The 23753-nt window shown below is 34.3% G+C and overlaps 1 protein-coding gene across 5 annotated transcripts in view; it reads left to right on the top strand.

Annotated features, from left to right (window-relative positions):
- CDK8 (cyclin dependent kinase 8) overlaps nucleotides 1-23753 on the top strand; it is a 145237-nt gene that overhangs the window by 85357 nt on the left and 36127 nt on the right. For all 5 annotated transcript variants that reach the window (XM_023517755.1, XM_012810013.2, XM_003797628.3 and 2 more), the window contains exons 3-4: nucleotides 6395-6505; nucleotides 11744-11884. Coding sequence is in view for 4 of the 5 variants with exons in the window: in XM_012810013.2 (XP_012665467.1) it covers nucleotides 6395-6505; nucleotides 11744-11884 (252 nt within the window). In the remaining variant the exon portion in view is untranslated. The remainder of the gene's footprint in view (nucleotides 1-6394; nucleotides 6506-11743; nucleotides 11885-23753) is intronic.

Raw genomic sequence — 23753 nt, 5'->3', positions numbered from 1 at the left:
TGATCTGAAACCACAATTCCCAACTTCTCAGGGCACTGGCAATCAGGAGTTTCTTACCAGCCCAAGCATAAGGTGACCAGATTTTAACATTGGTAAAGCGGGACACCGTTGACCAGGGGGTGGGGGGCAGTAGGGGGTGTTCGTAATTAAAAATTTGGTTTACATGGAGCAACAAAAATTTTCATAGAATGCAAAAATAGTATTGTAATATATTTTTTTTAATTTCAACATAAGTACAATTTACAAATATACATTAAAAAAGTATGTATAGTATTATTTTATTCTTTGGCATATTTCTCATTTGAGTGAATTTTTTTTAGTAGATTGCTGTTGTTGTTTAAAAGGTCATGAAATTTTTCACAAGAATTTGTTAAATTATATTTCACACATAAAATGGCTTTCAAAGTCTCAACACTTAATTGTGATTTTTCTGATGTCCACACTTTATTTACCGTAGAAAAAATGCGTTCAGTTGCAGCATTAGTTCCTGGTAAGGACAGCACGTATCCCACTGTTTTTAGTGCATTATTGTATGGAACAATGTTTGTTTCAAAATGATGAAATATTTCTAACCATTTGTTCTCTATTGTGATTTTTGCTGATGCCCAAGACTTAACCTTTTCCTTATCAATATATTTTTTTAATAATGATACCTTGTAAGTCGTAAGTTTTACTTTCAAGGCCAGCTCTAGACTTTTTGCCTCCACTATAAAATATAAATAATACGAGTACTGTCTGCTAAATTCATGAAATAAATAAATTACTTACCTAAATTATCTTAATACCTGATTTGTTGACATCACTGTTTAACTAGCACTAGCACGCAGTATGGTGTGTATTGTCTGAGAGACAGTTACAAAATGTTTTTGTCGTTGCCAATGCCAAAAAAATGCCATTGTTCATTAAGTCCAATGGTGGTTGAATTCTAACAACTGATCAACAATGCGAACTTTGATAAGCAGTTCTCAATAATCAATTTGCAACAGTTTGTTATTAAAGTTTAACATTATAAAATTAACAAAAATCATATAAAACTCATATCCTGGTGAAATAGCCACATGGCAGCCGAAAACCGTATATTCCCTTCCCATTCTCCCGCCATTCCCTAGCTTGTCGTGCATTCTTTCCAAAAATCAGGACTTTTTTAAAATGCCATGGGACACAGGACAAATTGTTAAAAATCGAGACTATCCTGCCAAAAGTGGGACATCTGGTCACCTTACAACAAGACCCCACCTCCACCAAATAGAGAAGAAAAACAGAAAATAAAAAACAGCATTTTACCACTGACATGCTTTCAAAGGCAAGGCTAGAATGACCCCCTAAGCTAGGGGATGGAGGTTTCCTGAAGCTGGGCCAATGCTGTGGTACCCCAGCACAGGCCTCACAGTGAGGTTCTGTTCCATAAATGGAATACAGACTGATAAGGTATAAAACAGACTAGAAAAAAAGAAACCATGATAATAAAAATATATAAGGAGAATTGAAAATAAACTTATATAAGATGTAGTAAAATAAGGGAGGATGTATCTTAGTTGTTATTTGAGAACTTTATGTGGTTAAGATTAGAAAAGTAGAAAGCTCTTTACAAAAAGGGGAAAAGAAAGAAATGGAAAGGAAACAAAGGATAAATAGCAAAAATGGAGCCCTTGTTATTGAAGAAATAAAAATGGAAAAATAAAAATACTATAAAACAAAACAAACAATCCTTAAGGGAAAAAGATTAGAGAAAAAAAAGAATAAGGGGGCAGAAAAACTAGCAATAATGAAGCCCTTACTATCGAAGAAGGAAGCAATGAACAATTATACTTTAAAAAAAGAAAAAAGAAAAAGAAATATCTAGGAGGGGAAAGTGGGAAAAAATAATGTATACATACATATGTATTTACAGATACATATTTTTTGCCTGGACAGCAGGCCATGTTATGGGCTTTGAGATGCTAATCAACCCGCTGATACAGGTGTATAAGATGGAGGCTGGAAGCCTCTGTCTTGTTGTGGAGACCTGGTCCCGTCTTTGTGATTTCTTTGCCCTCAAACCCCACAGAGTTGGGAACCTGAAGCTGTCCTCAGCCTGCTTAATAGGCATACCTCGACCTTTCCAAGCCATGCACACAATGGCTTTCCCAAGAAAGTGTGTGTCGCCCAAATCTCCCCAAAGGTGGCTGCCCAGCTTATCAGGCACTCCAGAACTGGCCTCACACCAGGACCCTGAAGGCTGATCCTTCAGGGCAGTTCTCCCAGAATGGCTGCACCTGGGCCACAGCTGAACAATGCGAGCTCTGCTTCTCCTGGTGGCACAGTCCCATCCTCTGTGCAGTGTTCAAGATCACTTTCTCTCTCACCCAAGCTCTCCCAAGATAACTCCACTAAGTCCCCAGGTCTAAAAAAATTTTAAAAGGCAAAAATACCCGCAAGACAGGCCTTTTCTGTCTGAAAACCACCAAACCAGGTGGCCTCTGCCAGCTTGCCCTTAGTCCTGGTTCTCCACTGTTCCTGACCTTGTCTTGGGGTCCTGGAGTCTCCTGCTGCCTGTCTGTGCCCCAAAACAATGTTTCTAGTCAGGGCCCACCAGCCAGAGGTAGCTGGAGTCCTTTCTCCCCGATTACCACATGCAGCTGCAAAGGACCCGTCTCTAGTCCATCATCTTGCTCCCTATGCCTGTTTTCTTAAGTGTTCTTATTAGGAAAGGATGCTGAATTTTGTCACATGCTTTTTCTGTGTCTATTGAGAGGATCATGTGGCTTTTTGTTTTGCTTCTATTTATGTGGTGGATAACGTTTATAGATTTGGCATATATTAAACCAGCCTTTTATCCCTAGGATGCAGCCAACATGGTCATAAGGTATTTTTTTTTTTTTGATGTGTAGCTGAATTCTATTTCCTAGGACTTTATTGAGAATTTTTGCATTAATATTCATTAATGATGTTGGTCTGTAGGTTTTTTTTTTTTTTTTTTTTTTGGTGGAGTCCTTTCCTGGTTTTGATATCAGCGTGATGTTTGCTTCCTAGAAGGAGTTGAGTAGGGTTCCATCCTTCTGAATGTTTTGGAGTTTGCTCTGCAATATGGGTAGGAATTCTCTTTCAAAATTTGGTGGAATTCTTAATCAGAAGTGTATTGATTTTTATGATAGCAGCGACCTCTTAGTCCATAGATTAGAAGCCAAAGAATATATTGTACAAGGTTTTTTAGTTGTGTATTTGGTTAATTCCTAACATTCATTTATTTATATATTCACCAAATATGTGTACTTAATAAGAACCTCCTGTCAGTGTATTAGGAGCTAGCTATGCAGTGATCTAAATGCATACACAATGCCTGCCACTGTCAAGTTCACTACTTGGTATGTGCCTTTAGATTATAAAGAGAACTGTTGCTCTAGGACCATGGTTCTCAACCTTCCTAATGCTGCAACCCTTTAGTACAGTTTCTCATGTTGTGGTGACCCCCAACCATAAAATTATTTTCGTTGCTACTTTATAACTGTAGTTTTGCTATGGTTATGAATCGTAATATAAATATCTGATATGCAGGAGACCCCCAAAGGGTCGTGACCCACAGGTTGAGAACCGTTACTCTAGGATATTAGCTCTTGGGAAGGTCTTCTTAGACCACAGAAGTTAGCAGTACTTTTTGTTTTAAAAGTTAATTAATTTTAAAAGCATGAAGTCTACCATTTCCTAGGTATGGGGCCTTGAGAAAATTATTTAACCCCCTCAAACCACTGTCCTCACTTGTAAAATAGGGGTTACATAAATATATCATAGGATTAATTCATGATTAAGTGAAATAATGGATGTCACATGCTTTGTTCCATATTCAGTACCTTGGAAGAGCTTAATACTTTTGTTAACTGCTTTTTCCTTTTTCTGATACAGGAGCAAAACCTCATATTAGAGGTAAAATTCAGTAGACATATAAGAATAACTTTACATGTAGGTTTCTAATAATTGTAGAGACCCTTTGCCAATGCTTTGGAGCTTGTTTGTTACAATTTATACCCTGCCAATTTCCAGAAAGGATTTAAAATAGCTATCTCACTTAGGAGTGGGTTCCAATTTCAAGGTATTAGAAAAAACACTGAAATAGAATTAATGCTACCTTAGCATTAGATGTAGTTCTTTCAGCCAGCTGGAAGATCCAGGGTGACTTCAAAATCTATTTGTTTATTAGTTAGGAAATGGTCATTTAATTGGCTTTTAGACTCCTGAGGATTGGTACATTTCTGAAGCCCTATAAGTTTGAAAGTATATTCTAAAAGCAGAAATGTATAGTCTGAATTTGATCTTATTCCTCAATAAAATAATTATCACTCTCTCTAGAAGATAATCTTTAACATGTGACTTAATATTTAGTTCATTTGGAGTCTCTTCTTTGCTGAAATTCGTCTCAGAGCCCTCAGTATAATGTTAACACTTCATTTATATTAATTATTTTGGTGGCAGTGTTCTTATAAAAGTCACTGAAGTCATAGTTCTAAGGCCTTGACTTTCTCACATGGCTATTTGGAATTTGGAGCACATTTGGAAGGCACTGTATAAATGTGTTTTATCTGATAAAAGTGTAAAGCTTTTCCTTGTCATTGTTTTTGTTTTTGTTTGGCAGGGGTAGGGGTGCTTCTTAATTGAATGAATGTTACAGCTATTTTAGTTATCATAAAATGAGGAAATAAAAGATTTTAAATGAATATTCCTTTTAGGATGTGAGAAAGACTACACTCATGAAAATGTGTTCTACTTGGATGCTTCTATGTGTATTTATTATTTTATGGAAAATTTTATTTTATAAAATTTTGTTCAACTTTATGTATTTTAAATCCCGAAATTAGGTACTCTAACAAAGTTATAAACCTTAATTTTCATCTGCTATTTAGTGTTCATGAGTGTTTTCTAATGTTGTAATTAGTTAAGCCTTTGATATATTTTTTAAAGGGTTAATAACTACAGATTTAAGTTCAGTTACTTTATGAGGTCAAAGTACAAACAACTCACAGAATGGGAGAAAATATTTATAAGTCATGTAGTTGATAGTGAATTAACAGCTAGACTATGTAAAGAACAAAAACAAAACACTATGACTCAAAAATAGGCAAAGGACTTAAATAGGGATTTCGCCAAAGATACACAAGTGGCCTATAAACACATGAAAATATGTTCATCCTCAATAGTCATTTGGGAAATGCAGTTCAAAACCAAACTGCCACTTCATAATCAAGGTGACTGTTAATTTTAAATTGAGGTAAAATATATATAAAATTTACCATTTTTACATGTATAGTTTAGTGGTAATAAGTACATTTATATTCTTTTTTCCTCCTTATCCCTCCATCTTTCCCCTTTCCTGGACTCTGATAAGCACTAGTCTACTCTCTGCCTTTATGAGACCTGCCTTTTTTGTTCCCATAAAGAGTGAGAGAGAACATGCCATATTTGTGTTTCTGTGTTTGGCTAATTTCACTTATAATATCCTTCATTCATGTTACTTCTTTTTTCTGGCTGAATACTCCATTTTGTATATATACACATTTGGCTGCTAATTTTTAATTTAAAAAAGAAGGGAAATAATGTTGGTGAGGATGTGGAGAAAGAGGAATTCCTCAGGGGTTGCAGATGGGAATTTAAAATTGTACAGCTACAAGTTTGGTGGTTTCTCAAAAAGTTAAGCGTAAAGCAATCATGTGATCAAGTAATTTCATTGGTACCTAACAACATTACTAGCCAAAAGGTGGCAATAGTCCGAATGTCCATCAGCAGATCAGTGGATTAAAATAATATGGGATATACATGCAATGGAATGTGTTCATTCATAAAAAGGAGTAAAATCCTGATATCTGCAACAAATAGATGAGCTTTCAAGACATTATATGAAGTGACATAAGCCAGACATGAAAGGACTTGTATCGTACAATTCTGTTTATATGAAGTAGCTAGAATAGAGTAATTTTTAGAGAAAGAAAGTAGAATAGAGCCTACAGGGGGAAAGTAGAATAGAGCTTATGGGGAAGAGTAGGACGATAAAATAAGTTCTAAAATAGATATTGGTGATGGCTGCAGAGCATTGTGAATATGCTTAATGCCACTGAATTATACACTGAAAAATGGTTAAAATGGTAATTTTTATGTTATATATGTTACACCAAAATAAAAAAACAAAGTAACCAACGAAATAACAACAGAATAGAACATTTACTCAGTTATGCCTTTTCACTTATCTTTTTTCCTTAGACTTTCCCTAATTTGCTACTAAAGCACCTGTATGTCTTAAAATTGTATGGGTGCCTTTTAGACTTTTAAGATTATTGCTACTGGGTTTGCATTGCCTGTTAATTACAAGTGGTATGATTTTTTTTTATTTTGTGGCAAAATTTTTTAATGGAGCTCCTTTGTTTTGCAGTTACTTCGAGAACTTAAGCATCCAAACGTCATCTCTCTTCAGAAGGTGTTTCTGTCTCATGCTGATAGGAAAGTATGGCTTCTTTTTGACTACGCTGAACATGACCTCTGGGTAAGGTGAATTGCTGGTAGACATGAACCATTGGTTTCAATTAGGGATCATTAAGACTAAAAATAATTAGGGGGGTCTTACTATAGCATTTATGTTATTTAAATGAAAATAACCTCATAGAATATATTTGGTGCATTACCAAGGCTAGAATAGTTTGCTTTGTTAGTATTTTTGGTCCTATCGATTTGACTTGTGTAATACATAATAAAGAAAATAATAGAATCTAAAGAGTGTAAACAACTATTCAATATTGTTTCATAGTTAGAGACTTTTTTATAAAATAAAAAAGTATTGTGCTATAATATTTAAAAGTAGCATATTTTCCTTTATTCTGTAGTGTAAAGGAATATAAAATGAGAAGGTAATATCCTTAAGTAGGAGGACAAATGTCATATTTGGAAAATTAGACTCAGTCTAGAGATCTAATCATTCTACTGTTATTTGTCATGTAACATTAGGCAGTGGCTCTGAAGCTGTAGTTACCTACACCTGTAACATGTAATACTTCTCTGAACTTTTTTATAGGGTTTTTCTAAAGAGCAATTTTGTACTTGAGATTGTTATAAATGAAATATACTATACAAAAGTATAAAAATTGTTAACCATTTATCATTTACAACTGAACTTATCATTCACAACTGAAATTCAATATTCTAATGTGTTTCTTATTTTCATCAGTGGCAGTTCAAAAGATCATGTCTCTCATAACAAGGTTTTGATCAGTGATGTACTGCATATATGGCAGTGGTCCATGAGCTTATAATACCGCATTTTTACTGTACCTTTTCTAGGTTACAAAGATACCATTGTGTTGTACTTGCCTACAGTGTTCTGCACAGTAACGTGCTGTACAGGTTAGCAGCTTAGGAGCAGGAGGCTGTATACTCCATAGCCTAGGTGTGTAGTAAGCGTAAGTTCTACCATTTAGGTTTGTGTAGTATACTCCATGATGTTCACACAGTGACAAAATTGCCTAACGGCACATTTCCCAGAGTATATCCCATCGTTAAGTGATGCATGACTGTATTGTATAATACTTACTTGAATTGGGCATATTTGGGGGTAGGAAGAATTTTTTGTAGATGAGAGCTCTACTCCAAAATAAGATTGGTATGAAAATAGATTCTACAATCTCTTATAGCTTTGGTTATTATTTGTTTGGCCTATGATACAAATATTTTTAGATATTTGAATCAAATATCTGAAGATTTTTCAGTCAAGTGATTGCTATATTTGTTTATCTAATGCAATGAAGAAAATGATGCTGCAGTGAAAATAGTTGTAAAATCAGGATTTAAATTTGTCTTCTCCAAATGACAGAAATACAAAACAGCTGCCTCTTTTATTTGCATCTCACTAAGAAGATTGTTTTAAATCAGTATTTTAAAGAATCTTGGGTTACTCTAAAATTTACTCCTTTATTAAACATAACAGTTATATTTTTTATTTATTTTTATTTTTATGTTTTTTTGAGACAGGGTCTCAAGCTGTCGTCCTCGGTAGAGTGCCGTGGCATCATCATAGGTCACAGCAATTTCCAATTCTTGGGCTCAAGCGATTCTTTTGCCTCAGTTTCCTTCTATTTTCAGTACAGATGGGGGTCTCACTTTTTGCTCAGGCTGGTCTAGAACTCTTGAGCTTAAGCTATCCATCTGCCTCCGCCTCCCACAGTGCTAGGATTACAGGCATAAGCCATCACCCTTTGCCAACAGTTACATTTTTTAAAATCTAAAACATTATCTTAGTGATAAGACTTTCTGATAGATAAAATGAAAATCTGTAACAAGGTAGCCAAACTAATTTTGAAACATGTTCACAAAATTTACATCTTGATCAGTCTTGTGTGAAGAAAGAACATCAGTTAATACAGATTGGAGTTTAAAAAATGAGTAAGCAAACCTCCCATTGTTACCTTGTGATAATTCATTGCATTCACTTTTCTCCTGTGAACTACACTTTTTCTGATATTTAATAATATCTTAAAACATTTTATTGATCTTAAAAATCTGTTTTGCATGGCTATGCTTTTGTTGAGATAAATAAAAGGAAAACATATACTAATAGGCAAATGATTATATCTCATGGCTCATTTTTCAGAAATCTCAATTTCTTTTTGAATTTAGCTGTAGTTTAAAAATGCCAGTACTATAACAATACAAAATAAAGCTAGAACAAATACTAGCAAAACTATTTAACATAGTAAATTCACCTCTAAAAATAGTAAAATATTTTCAGACTTTTTGGCTAATTTTCAGACTTAGCTTCATTTACATAATTTTAGCTTAAATAGTGTTGATTTCAGAAATTGAAACTTAATATGGGTTTCAGATTTCTAAGAAGTATTTTACTTTATTTGTTGATTACTGCTTTTCATAGCTACATATGATTTATTTTAAACTTTTTAAAGAAGTTATCTGAACTGTAGCATATGTATACCATGGAATACTATTCAGCCATAAAAAGATGGAGACTTTACATCTTTTGTATTAACCTGAATGGAGCTGAAACACATTCTTCTTATAAAAGTATCACTACAATGGAAAAGCAAGTATCCAATGTGCTCAATACTAATATGAAGCCAGTAGATGAATTAATATACGCCCACATAAGAGAAAAATTCAATTCAAGATGTGAGGGGGGGAGGAGGAGAAGATGGACGGAGATTGGTGCGCTCCTACTTAATGGGCACAGTGTGAGGGTATATGGTACACCTCTTGGGTGTGGACACAACTACAACAGGGATTATACCTAACAGATGCAAACATTGTAACCTAATTGTTTGTACCCTCATATTAATCTGAAATTTTAAAAAGTTATCTGAAAAAGACTATTTCAGAACTAATAGTAGCTAAATGAGATTTCTGTTTCATGTTACGAAACTGTTATTCAAGATTTATGCTGGTTGTAAATTTTTCCTTCTTTTAGTGGGGAGGGTTGTATTTAGCATCTATTTTTTTTTAAGAAATCTTATCAAATCAAATTGAGATTCTCTTGAAATTTATTAAATCAAGGTGGCCAGTGTTCAATTGAACACTTACCATACTGAAGCCTAATTCCAGGCCAATTTGCAAACAAGATTTGAAATAACCATAGTGGAACATAGGAGATAGTAGTATATTCAGTATGATTTCTACTAGACTGATATGTAAAATTTAATAATTTTATATATAGGTACAATGATGATACGTTAGCAAATTATATCATATATACTGTTGTACTCTGCATATATATAGTTCATCAATAGCGTCATTATCTTATTAATGTTTGTTTAAGCCAAATAAGTATTTCTAATGTTCATTTTTAATTTTCATTTACAAAATGATAACTCAGTTTTCATCCATTTTATTTTCTTAATTAACATGCTGAAGTAAATTGGCAAAAAGCAACAGAGAGTAACAAAGCAGTTGCAGCAAAAAGTTATTTTTGAAAAGTCACTTAGGTGTCGGTGCAGTTTCATGGTATGCTTAGCCCATATTTGTTACATAGACTGGACTATAAAGAGAAAGACAGAAACTGTCATTAGCTTTATAATATTGGTAAAAAGTCACTTGTAATAACCTCATGAAAGTATTAACTGAAGAACTGGATATGGACTCCATTAATTATCTTACCTTTCCTACATATTTATTTCTTTCATTTTTACTCTGGCAACATTTTAATTTTTTTTTAAGTGCTCTGTCTTTACTGAGCTTGGAGAGCCAGTGACTCTTCTTAAGGAAAACAGATTTGATTATCACATTGTATCTTAAGACAGGTGACAAAATATTCTAAATTATTAAGTTGTTATAGACCTGTTTTGTTTGCCTACTATTGAATATTTTGATACAAAGGCTGAGAAGAGGTGGTGGCTCCCACCTATAACCCTAGCACTCAGGAGGATCACTGAGGCCAGGAGTTGAAGAGCAGGCTGGGCAACACACTAAGACACCATGTTACAAAAAACTAGGGGGAAAAAAATTGGCCAGGTATGATAGCATGTGCCTATAGTCTGCTACTCAGTAGACTGAAGTAGAAGGATCCCTTGAGCCTAGGAGTTTGAGGTTGCAGTCAGTTCTAATGATGCCACTGAAGCCCCAGCAAGAGAGGAAGACCTTGTCTCAAAAAAAAAAAAAAAAAAAAAAAAAAAAATTATAAAAAAAGACTGAGAAGAAAATTAAAATAGCATAATGCTGCTAGTAAGTTATACATTTATCATACTACCTATACACTGATACACTTTACCTTCTCACTTTGCTATATGTTTTTACCTTGGAAAGTAAAGTTCTTTTATTCATTAATCATTAGTTGCTCTTTATGCATGCCTTATTCACAGAAAGTAAAAAGTGAAAATGTTAGCCTATAATGTTAAATATCTCGCTCTTATTATGTTTACTAATTTCAAGAATGTGCTGAATATTCACTTAGATAAATTGCTTACAAGTCTGTTCTGTGCAATATTAGTGCCAGGGATATGTACAGTGGTGTGCAAGGCCTAGTTGACTACCGCTAACTTATGGATTTTCCTGCAATTTAAGAATACTCTAATTAAAATGAAGAAGACTAGTAAGAGAGTTTGAAAGTTTAAGAAAAAAACCTGAGGTACATTTATTTATAAAGTAATTTTTATATTAGTAAAGTCATTTTACTGGATATCCAATAACTCTATACACATAGAAAGTTTTGATGAATGATATAAGGCCATTTTTTCCCTTCATTGGAATTTGTCATATTTCTAAGTATTTAATGTGTGAACTGGTCATTTACATGTTATCATTTCTTTGTGATTATGTGTATTTTATTGAATTCTCTCCCCATTTGCTTTATAACCTGTGTCATATATAGGAACCCCTTACATGCATTGTCAGCCAGCTATAAGTATCTCTTGAACATCATAATGTGTTTTGGGTTTTTTTCCCCCTTTCATTTTATCATGACAGAATTTGTTCTTGAAAATTCCTACCAGTTTAATAGGGGTCAAGTATAGTCTGAAAATAATTAAATTTTAATTATACTTAAAAAGTACATATTTCCCACTTCCCTGTTGTAATCATTTATGTTCTGAGATACCATCGTATACTTAGGAAATGGAATTTTACCCTGAGTTAGTAGGGGCTTTTAAAATTGTTTATGTTAATTATATTTTCAATATCTTTAGGAATTCCTTAGTGTTTCTTTTTCTGTTAGAAAAATATTATGCATCAAGTTATCTTTCTCTCTTTTCCTTTTTAAGCTTTTGGTGATATTTTTTCTTTCTTTCAGCATATAATCAAGTTTCACAGAGCTTCTAAAGCAAACAAGAAGCCAGTTCAGTTACCTCGGGGAATGGTGAAGTCACTATTATATCAGATCCTAGATGGTATTCACTACCTGCATGCTAACTGGGTGTTGCACAGGGATTTGGTAAGTTGATGTGTAGCTGAGTTTAAACAAGAAAGATGCATTTACAGTTGAATGCTTTCTTAGTTGTCTGTAGATATCAGTGCTATATGTAGGCCTGCAGACTTCATGGAGGGAATGAATACATATGTAGTAAATACCTTGTAGGCTTTGAGGTGAAACTGATCCCCTCAGACAGACATTCTTCTCAAACTGTCTGTATTTGATATATTTAATCTCTGGCCTTCAAATGAGATGTTCCAGTGGCATGGTTTCTACTACTTTATCTAGCTGCAAGAAATCTCTTTGAAGTAAATTTTATCTTTAGTTCTTGTGCCTACAAATCATTTAGACTAGGACCAGTAACACAGCAAAAATTTAGTTGAACTGTTTTTCTTGTTTGTGCAAACTTTTATTTTTAATACAACTAGAATATTAGATTTACAAATAGTAGATTTGCAGAACATAAATTAGACAAATCCTTTGGCTTTTTATGAAGCTGACAATAAATTTTAGCCTTTAGGGGTCGAGTCAAGTTAGGGGAAAACATTTTGACTTTTTTATGACTCTCAAAGAATAAAAGTCTGTGTCATTTTTTTTCTTTTTAGAGTCAGTTATGCTAAGATAGCTCTGCATTTTCTTTTTCTTATAATTTGTTTCACTTTAAATGTATATTTGTTGGGTAAACATAGACTGATCTTTTAAACTAGTATTTACTTTTTTATGTTAATAATGTATAATATACTTGAGCCGCTTATAGTAATATTAGTTGTAGAAGTAAAAATACTTATAATATCTAATTTCTTTTATCTCTGTTTTGATAAAGTTCATTCTACTGATGTAGCTTATACAGATTCTCTTTGACATAGGGATAGTATAACAGATCATTTCAGAAGGCTCTGTTAATGGTATCCTTAAAAGGTAGAAGACAGAGGTATTAGTGCCCCTTGATAAATGCAACAGGGATACATTGTCTGTAGATGATTTAAAAACAATAAGACACACTAAAAATTGTTGCTTATTATTGTCACCAATGCTGGCAGTTCTCAATGAAATCAGTAATAAAATATTCCTCTTCAGTGAGGCAAACCACTCCCATTTCTCTATCCCTCTTGACATGTCACTACTATCTGTGTAATTGTTTATCCAGAATATTTTCCAAACAGTATGCAATGTATTAGGGCTTTCAGAGAAACAAAAGCAACAAGGTGTCAAAAGATAGGTAGGTAGGTAGATAGCAACTTACTTTAATTGGCTCATGTGATCAAAGGCTTGATAGATTCAAAATCTGCAGAATAGGCCTCAGGCTAGAGACTTAGGAAAGAGTTACAGTTCTTATCTAAAGGCTGACTGTTGACAGAATTCCTTCTTGCTTAGGGGAGGTCAGTCCATTCTATTAAGGCCTTTGATTTAATGGCTAACAGTCTGTTCTATTAAGGCTTTGATTTAATGGCCTACCCATGTTAAGAAAGGTTATCTGGACCAGGTACTATGGTTCACACCTGTAATTCCAGCACTTTGAGAGGCTGAGACAGGGGGATTAATTGAGGCCACGAGTTCAAGATCAGCATAGACAACATAGCAAGACCCCATCTCTTTAAAAAAAAGTGATCTGTTTTACTCAAAGTCTACTAATTTAAATGTTAATCTCATCTAAAAACACGTTCAAAGAAATGTCCAGAATAGTGTTTGACCAAACATCTGGGCACTGTGGCCCAGCCAAGTTAACAAATAAAATTAGTCATCTTGGCCAGATGTAGTGGCTCAGGCCTATAATCCTAGCACTCTGAGAGTCTGAGGTTAGGAGTTCAAGACCATCCTGAGACAAAGTGAGACCCTCTACTAAAAATAGAAAATCTAACTAGACATTGTGGTAGGTGCTTGTAATCCTAACTACTCCGGAGGCTGAGGCAAGAGGATCACTTGAGCCCAGGAGTTTGAGGTTGCTGTGAGCTAACTAATGCCACAACTCTAGCCTGGGCAACAGAGTGAGACTCTTTCTCTCTCTCAAAAAAAAAAAAAAAAAGTTATCCTATATAAATGAATAAACAGGCACAAGTTGAAATAATGTGGGATAAGTTATTTGTCTCTTTCCACTCCGTAATTAAACTGCATATATAAAATTGGAGTATTAGATTAAGGCATACTAAGAATTTTTAAGCTGGTAAAAAGAACCAAGTGTGAAATGGTTATGAAACCATCCTATAAAGATATGTTTGACATTTGTGTACTGTTGCTGAGGACAAAATAATACAAATCCTGTGGAAAATAGAATGGCAATTCCTAAAAAAAAAGTAAAATAGAATTACTATATCATCCAGCAGTCCCACTCCTGGGTATATAGTCAGAAGAATTCAGTGCAGAGTCTCAGTAGACAGTATACCCATGTTCACAGAAGCATTTCTCACAGTAGCCAAAAAGTAGAAGCAACCCAGAAGTTCACTGATGGATGAATGGCTAAACAAAATGTGGTATATGCAAGCAATGTAATAGTATTAAGCCTTAATTAGGAGGGGATTTACTCAGAACAAATGTGAATTTTGAAAAAATAAAGGAAGAGAATTCTGACGTATGTACAAGGATGAACCTTGAGGATGTGAGATTAAGCCAGTCCTCCAAACTGGAAGTGCAGTGCTAGGGATACAGAGAGGGGCGAGTATGGAGAATCATTTTTTAATGGATACAGAGTCAGTTTAACAGGACGAAAAGAGTGTGATGGATGGTGGTGATGATGGCACAACATTGTGAATGTATTTAATACTGCTGAGCTATATACTGTAAAATGATTAAGATAATCAATATTATGCTATGTGTATCTTACACCAATAAAAAATAAAATTGGGAGCCTGGTGCAGTGGCTCACTCCTGTAATCCTAGCACTCTGGAAGGCCAAGGCAGGAGGATTGCTTGAGCTCAGGAGTTCAAGACTAGCCTGAGCAAAGTGAGAACGCATCCCTACTAAAAGTAGAAAAAATTACCCAGGCATTATGGTGGGTGCCTCTAGTCCCAGCTACTCAGGAGGCTGAGGCAGGAGAATTGCTGAGGCACAGGAGTTTGAGGTTGCTGAGCTAGGCAGAGACCATGGCACTTTAGGCCAAGCAACAGAGCAAAACTCCATCTCAAAAAAAAGGGGTGGGGGTTAAGATGAATATATTTAAGTAATTCGTAGTAAGGAAATTTTGAAACTGTTAGTCTGATTGGATTGAGTTTGACATTTTTCTGAACCCAGTGAAATAAAAAGATATGAAGCAGCAAAGTATTTGATACCTTTTGTGTAGAAGCCCAGGTTTGATTTGCAATGATACCTGAACTCTTTTATCTGAAAAGGTAGTCCTTCGTGGTGGGATTAAAACCCATCAGCAAAGGCATGAGAGAGTTTTCACTACCGATGCCTGGGTTGTGACCATTTTGAGGGTAACTAGACAAGTTTACTCCCTGTAACTGTTTATGTGGCCACTTGGAGTAGAACTGATTGTTTTGTATAAAACTTTTAAAAGTTAGAATGATTTTTTCATGCAATTTACAAAATTTCAAAGTTTGTTAGTTTTTCTTTTACTAGGAAGAATTCTCTGATAAATTAAAAATTTGAAACTGTCAAATTTGCGAGTATTTGTAAATCCAAGTGAACACTGATGCCATAGTCTGCCTCCAATCTCCTTTTCTTTCCCTATTTCACTCCTTAACCTTACTTTCCAGCCAGTACCAAAGTTCCCTCTTCCTCTCATCTCCATTTGAACTCTTATCTTTTACATCTCTGCTCATGCTGCCTGGTCAATAAAGCTTTCCCTAGTCACCCTAGCTGGAAGTTCACAGCTACTTTGGACCACCCATGGGGCACTTATTAGTTTAGGTAATATAATCTCTCTTTGATTGTAAGTTCCTGAGGGTACAGACAGTGGCTTGATACATGTTCATATACCTCCTAATGCCTAACTAAATATCTAGCAGAATATACAATCTATATATTGTATAGATTAAACAATATTGCTTATGTTTGTTTTATTAATGAACTGGTTCACTTGTAATAGAAACAAATTAGTTTCCAAGGTTTCTCTCTGCAAGTTATTTCTGATATTTATCTTATATTTCTCCACATTTACAGACATGTGCACACTCTGTGCATTTCTTTTTTTACCCTTTTCCCTCTGATGTGGTTTTCAGCAGTGTAGCAATGCATACAAACTTTTCTTTTTCTTTGATAGTGTATTTTAAATCCTTTCAGCTGCTTTCCTCTTACTACCTAAAAGAACTCAAGTCTTGCCAGTCAGTTCACCAACTATTCAACTAATGGCATTGACCTGTTGATCTCCAGTTTTTTCTTTAATATTAAAGTTGGAAAATTGCCTCATAGTACATTTATATGCCTCCCTTTATCTAAAATTATCTTAAGGTCCTTTATGTAAATTATTCTTTAATTGTAGATAAGGTGGCAATGTCTACCTTCTTCTAAATATTGCAACTGTTCTGAACTTGAAACTCTTATATTTTATACTGCATTAAACTGACTGGTCCATTACTGGTCATGATACAAATGCAGATGTTTCTTGACTTGTTACTACATCCCAATAAAACCTGTCCTAAGTTGAAAATATTTTAAGACAAAAGTATATTTAATGCTCTTAACCTACCAGACATTAGAGCTTAGCCTAGCCTACCTTAAATGTGCTCAGACACAACATTAGCCTACAGTTGGCAAAATCATCTAACACAGGTCTATTATATAATAAAGTGTAGAATATCTCATGTAATTTATTAAATACTGTACTGAAAGTGAAAAACAGTTGTATGGATATTCAAAGTGCTTTTTATCTTAAAGTAAAAAGAAAATGTAAGTTGAACCATTGTAAATTGGTGACTAGAATTTCTAGCTATATTGCTCATTATTAGGGGTGCTTTTAGAAGTTTTCTAATGAATCTTTGTTAGCTGTATTTTATGTTTTTTGTTGAAAATATGCATATAGCTATATCAAACCCTAGGAATGGTTTACACTTAACTCAAAGTCTAAGTATTAAAGACTTGGGTCTGAGAACGAGAGGAGCCAGTGGTGTAATTCTCAATCTGAGGCCAAAGCCTTGAGAACCTCAGGGGCCATTGATGGAGGTCCCAAAGTCCAAAGGCCAGAGAACCTGGAATTCTGATGTCCAAGGGCAGGAGAAGATGGGTGTCCCAGCCGCATGAGAGAGAGAAAATTTGCCTTTTCCTCAGTTCTTTGTTCTATCAGGGATTTCACCTGATTGGTATGGTGCCTATCCACATTGGGTGAGGATAGTACTTTCTCAGTCCACTCATTCAAATACCACTCTCACAAACTCACCTAGAAATAATGCTTGACCAGCTATACGGGTATCCCTTAATTCAGCCAAGTTGAAACTGAAATTAACCATTACAGTAGCTATTAATACCAAGTTTTCATGTGGTCATTGATGTTTTCTACATTTTGAAATATCTAATATCCAAAATGTTATTTTAATGGTTACTTTAATGGTTTTATTATAGTAGTAGTTAACTCGGGCAAGCATACACATGAGCATGTTCTTGTTGTATTTTAATCTGTTGTACTTAGTAGTATTAAGTGAAATATACTATAATTTTTCAATGTAGTTTTGGTTTTCTCTTTAAGCTGAATTTACCAAGATTATATATGAAATTTGGAGTGTTTTGGAGTATTGAAACTATTGGTAGCTATCTTCTTATGGGCCACTTCTGCCCTAAACCAATTCAAAATAGTATTTTGTGCCATCATAAAAAATTTTAGAAAATAAATCTCTACAGAGATTTTCTTTGGGAGTATCCAAGTGGGGATGTACTGCCATGGGGAGTGCATGATGTGAAAACTGAAAAAGCCCAGTATGCCACTGCATGAGCATACCTAAAAGATGCTAGAGCTATTTCAAAATTTTAATCCAACTTATTTTTTTAAAAAATCTGATAGTGTTGCTATCCTACCATTTATTTTAATTATACTGGGTGACTTGAAACCATTTGGTGGTGGTGAAGATTATGTTGGTTTCCTAGTAGCTGTTAAATAAGATCAAAATCTTGGAGTGAGCCATTGACTCAAACTCAGTTATTTCAGTATGTATTGACAGTGGCATGGTGAATTATTAGGGCATTTTGGATCTGGTTCTTTTTACTTGACTGTTAGGCAAAGTGAAAAAACACCTGATTTTTTACTATAGTTTTGTTTACAAATACTAATGTTTGGTCATGGTTACATGGAGTTTTGGTTTTGTTTAAGGTGTATTTCCTATGGTCTGGACAGTTTTCCTACCAGTAAATGGGAAAATTGAGAAGTAAAGAGGTAATATGACTTGATTATGGTTCCTCAGATGCTATAGCAAAGCTGGACTACTGAATTTAGAGTTTTTCTTCCAGATCAGTGATTTTTAAATTATAGATCTTAAATCATAAGTGAGTTTTTGTTTTTTTTAATTAATTAAATCAAGTAGAATAGAAATTTATCAGAGTGTATCATTTCTATAGGGCAATTACTGTTTCATGAAACTTTTAATTCATTTATGTTTATATGCAAATATTATCATATAACTTTAAGTGATTCTTTTTCATGTGAATTATGTTCAAAAGGCTTTAAAACTACTACACTAGGCTACTGTTTCTCAGAGGGTGTTTGATATGGTGAGGAAATAACATAAAGAAGCTTAGAAAATACTTAGCCTCAAATTATAAGTACCTTAATGTTTATACAGACTTCTTGACATTGATGATAAAACCATTTTGAATACCAGTAGGTCTTTATAGTTTTCTAAGTAGGGATTATATATGAGCAGTAGAAGTTCAGGAAAAGTTTCATTTTCTTTTATTCCTTTCCAAATTGTTTGAATAGTTTATGGTTTGCATTATTGTTACAATCAGAAAACGTGTATTAATGTGGACCAGAAAACTGAGGTGAATGTTTATTTGCTTTGTTATTGAAGTTCACATATAATATTCATTGTGGTTTTGTGTATTTCGTGTTGGTAAAGGCTGATTGTTACTTTTTTAAAATAGGCATACATATTTTTTAAATGTATAATTTTCTGTTTAAAATGAGGCTCCAGTAAATTGTTTAGAAAAGGAAAAAAAAAAAAAAAAAACAGAAAAGACCTTGAAATTATCCAAATGCTGAAAGTGGCAAAGCCGTAAAGTCATGGGCAGTGGGGAAGATGGGAGCCTGTGTCCCTTCTGTTCTGTTTGTGCTCCTTCTTTGTGCTGTCACTTCCTGGAAATGAGTTGGGAAATATATGAAGCATGTTTCTTTAAAACAGCTTTTCAGAAGAAGAAGGCTCTATAACTGTCGGGTTTAATCATTCTTTATTAGTAGTAACTGATTGATTAAGTCACACTTAAATGAGACTTACATTAATTTTAGTTAACATTATGACTATTTTGTTTATTCTAGAGCCTGTTTACTTGAATGACCATCTAGGCAGTTTTCCTTCAATAAACAGATTCCTTCTGTAAACAGCCCATTTGTTTTTTGATAAATAATACATTTGCTTAATTTGGTTATTGAACATACACAATGGACTGAGTTCTATTATATGTAAAAAAAAAAATGTGGCCCACTTCATATTACTAAATCTCACAAATGCAGAATAGCATACAAGGTTATATGGGCAGATTACAAGTTGATAATAAAAATATTTTTTCAGACACTTTTTGAGCACAGTGCCAGAATATTTCTAGTCAGACAGACTTCTCACCAGTCAAGAATTGTTATGCTAATTTATCTCATCAAGTTTTTGTTTTAAATGGAGTTTCTTTAAAATGATGTTTTTGAGTGATCCTATAAATGTACTAGAGGTAGAACTTAATCTGTGTTTTTTCCATTCTTAACATAATCTATGTAATACATCATTATGTAATTTATAAAACTGTTCCCATTTTTAAAAATAAGATTTATTATTCACAACAGTGTGTTTCATATGCACAGGACAGATTTGAGGATAAGAATTTACCACGTATCTTGTCTGGATTGGACATAAGCTGTTACTTGATTTAATTTGCTGCCAATTTGGTAATAACCAAATTTTTCTCTTTTGACCTTTTGACATTCACATTAGCAAAAGAGAAATACACCTCCTGTAGCCAGACTGCTGACAAGTGGACCAGAGCGTGGTGGCTTTTGCCCATAATTCCAGCACTTTAGGAGGCTGAGGTAGGAGGATCACTTAATAGCACAAGTTTGAGAGCAGCCTGGGCAACATAGCAAACATAAGAAAAATTTGGAAAATTAGTCTTGCTGGTGCATGCCTTTTTTTTTTTTGAGACAGAGTCTCACTTTGTCACCCTCAGTAGAGTGCTGTGGCATCATAGCTCACAGCACCCTCAAACTCTTGGGCAGTCTACCCACTGCGGCCTCTCAGAGTGCTAAGATTACAGGCATGAAGCTACCTAGCCCTATAGTATTAAGCTGCTTGAGAGGCTGAGATGGGAGGATCACTTGAGCCTAGGAGTTTGAAGTTGCATTGAGCTATGATCAGGCCACTATACTCCAGCATGAGTGGAGACACTGTCTCTTAAAAAAAGTAAGACATTATCTCTTAAAAAAAAAAAAAAAAGAATACCAAGAAATGGTTTTTCTAAAGAGAGTTTCAGAATACTCTGAATTACTCTATGAAAAAGGCATACAAAAATTAATATTCCAATCTATGTAGTAAAAGAGTAAGGCTGTAGACTAGAGTATTAAATTACTTCCCAAATTTCTGAAGATTTCCAAAAGTATTTTAATCTTTAAAGATAGAATATATTAAGCAGGATTTTCTTTTATCTCAGCTAAAATTATCTAAACCTATTTTAAGTCACTGGTGCCTTTGACACAAAAACTTTTCCTTAAGTCTTTCTCAGTTTGACAACCTTTTCTCTTTACTGCATACAAGCAAATGAGAATCGGTCAAGTAGGAGGGCAAAAGTCAATCTTCTTCAGAAACAAACACAAGTAGCTATATATGTATATTTCAAAATCAGTTCAATTCAAAAGTTCATTTTGTGTAAATTTTATTTTGAGTTAACACATAGGAATTTTCTTAAGATTTAATAAAACTAAAAATTTCCTCAGGTACAATTAAGATGTAAAGTCAGTGGCAGTTATTAGATTAACTGTTGAAAAAAAATGTTTCTTTATTATAAAGTCTCCTTGCTCTTTTCCCTACAAGTACACTTAGATTTTACTTTCCTTTTATACAGTGATCACCGTTGTAATGACCTATGTCTGTTTTTATTATTTATGTGCAATTTGCCCCCAGATGTTTATCATGCTGCTAAGTATATTAAGTAGTTCTATAATCTGAGGATTCCTAACATTGTTCTAAAATAAATAGCTGAATTTCTAAGATTAGTTTCAATTCTCAGTTTAATCACAGATATGCTTGTAAGTCAGGTCAGTATGGTTTAATAGGCCTATTTAACAAAAACAAAAGGTAGAAAATAAACTGCTGATTTTTCTTTAACTCATTAATCTAACAGTATATTTATATAAACCCCCAGGACCATTTGAAATATAGGTCATTTTTTGTTTTCCTTCATTTCATGGACTAATAGACCTTCAAGTTGGAAGGTATCATAGCCGAGACTATTCCAGTCTCTTACTTAATATAGTAATTCTTGGTAATAGCTGCAGTTGATAACCATCCTCTCACTCTTAAACATTTCCAGCATGGCAAATTGTCTGTCTTATTAGGGCAGACATATTGTTACAGAGCTGTAATCCTTAGAAAATAGAGTCAAAAATTTGGAATTCATACCATTCCTCCTTTCTCTCCTTTGATTGATCTTCTCTTTTGTTTTTTTCCCCCTCTGATTAATATCAGCTGATAAAACCAATGTTGTGTGAGCCCTCATACTGAAGAGGAAATGCAAAAAAAAAAGAGGTAGGGAGAAGTAAAGAGTAACTAAAGGGCCAGGTATGGTGACTCATGCCTGTGAACCTAGCACTCTGGGAGACCAAGGCAGGAGGATCGCTTAAGTCCATAAGTTTGAGGTTGCATTGAACTATGATGATACCACCACACCCTAGCCCAGGCAACAGACCAAGACTGTGTCTCAAAAATAATACAAAAAGTAACAAAGGAGAAATTAAGAAGAAAAATAATAAAGAGTTGCATATAATAGAGTGCAATAGAGAATCTTAGGTTGTCTATCCCTGAGTAATTGATTTCGCTCATCATAGGCTGAAGAGTCAAGGCACCTGGGCCTGAGGTTTTTTTGAGTTTTGGTTCAATTATGTAACCTTGAGAAGGGTTACCCTCCCTGTGTGTTATTTTTCTCATTTATAAAATGGGGCCAGACCTGTGTTTTTGTCCTGTGGTGGAAATTCATGTGAAACATTCACACCATGGCACGTAATAAATGTTCAGTAAGTACATTTCTCTTTTGGTCTGTCATCAAGTTGCCCTGGAAGTACAACCACCTTAGGGACAGGAATTATCCATTTTCTTTTTTTGCTGCTGTAACATTACTGTCCAAATATCCCATGGTGCCTGTTAGATACACACAAATACATTATCGAATGTATAAATGGACTCTTGTGAGCTCTACTATCAAAACATACCTAGCACTCAGTGCTGCTGAAGAGGGAGGATTGCTTGAGTTCAGAGTTTGAAGACCTCATTTCTACTAAAAATAGAAAAATTAACCAGCCATTGTAGTATGCATCTGTGGTCTCAGCTGATTAGGAAGGATAACTTGAGCCCAAGAGTGTAAGGTTATATGATATTGCCACTGCCCTCCACCCAGGGCAACAGAGTGAGCTCTGTCTCCCCCCTAAAAAAAATGTATCTCAGATCCAGCTACAATAAGACCTCCGTTTATATGAATATGATACAGTAGACAGTTTTAATCATATGTCCCATGTGATTTCTCAAAAAGTAAACTGTGGTGCTTATTTCCTAATGGAAAAAGAGGCTTCAAAGAGAGAGTAGACCATGGAGGGAAAGGCAAATATTGGAAATATTCTAGCCCAGTATCCCTGGATCAATCCAAGAAATCAGTTGCCAACTCACAAAGAGATTCCAGAATTCCCTGCTACCAGGACATAGATTTAGATTTACCAGATGGACATTAGGATTGCCAGTTGGCACAGACTAACCTTGTTCACTTTATTACTCTATTTTAATTTACCTTACAATAACTTGACTCCACATTTTATGCAGTTGAATTTCTTGGACTCTATTAATTGCCTTGCAGCCTCACTTCTAATCATTTCTATCAGAACTGCTTTAATCCAGGCCACCTGGATTGTTGCAGAAACTTCCCAGTGATCTTCCTCAGTTGTCTGCTTGTGTTCATTTGATCTGATATCCACAATCAGAATGCTCTTTCTAAAAAAAGAAATGACATTATATCATCCTTCCCCTGTCTAAAATTCCTCAGTAGCTTCCCAACTGGAAGACTGATAGATTCAAAATCTTACCTAATCACATTGTATGGTGTGGTACCTTTTCACTACAAAGAAAGCTCTACCATTATTTTATGTATCACTAAGAAAGAAGACATACCAATTTCACGTTCACACCATAGAGGTTATAAAATAATCCCATTTTCAGAAATAGTAAAACAGAAAGGAAAGTGAAAATTAGAATCCATGAAATACATTTTTTTCGTGTTATAGAGGATTGGCTAAGACTTACTCATTTAGTACAGTAACATGGTAGAGGAAATTGTTACTTCTGTCTTTAATTTCACTATTAGATATGATGTTTCTCTTGGGTTTTGGTTAAAGGTCAGGTTAAATACTATGTTCTGTTCTATGCCTACTTAAGTTGTTTGTTTCAAATTCGAGTAGATTTTATTAAATGCTTTTTCTGCATCTTCAGAGGTGATCATATGGTTATTTCATTTAATCTGTTAATATGATAAATTACATTTATACGATTTTATTTTATTTCTAATGTT

This window comes from Otolemur garnettii, unplaced genomic scaffold (assembly GCF_000181295.1).
Source record: "Otolemur garnettii isolate 467f Iridium unplaced genomic scaffold, OtoGar3 scaffold00120, whole genome shotgun sequence".
Classification (NCBI taxonomy): Eukaryota; Metazoa; Chordata; class Mammalia; order Primates; family Galagidae; genus Otolemur; species Otolemur garnettii.
The sequence above is the reverse complement of the archived record's forward strand: the minus strand, read 5'-3'. Positions and strand labels throughout refer to the sequence as shown.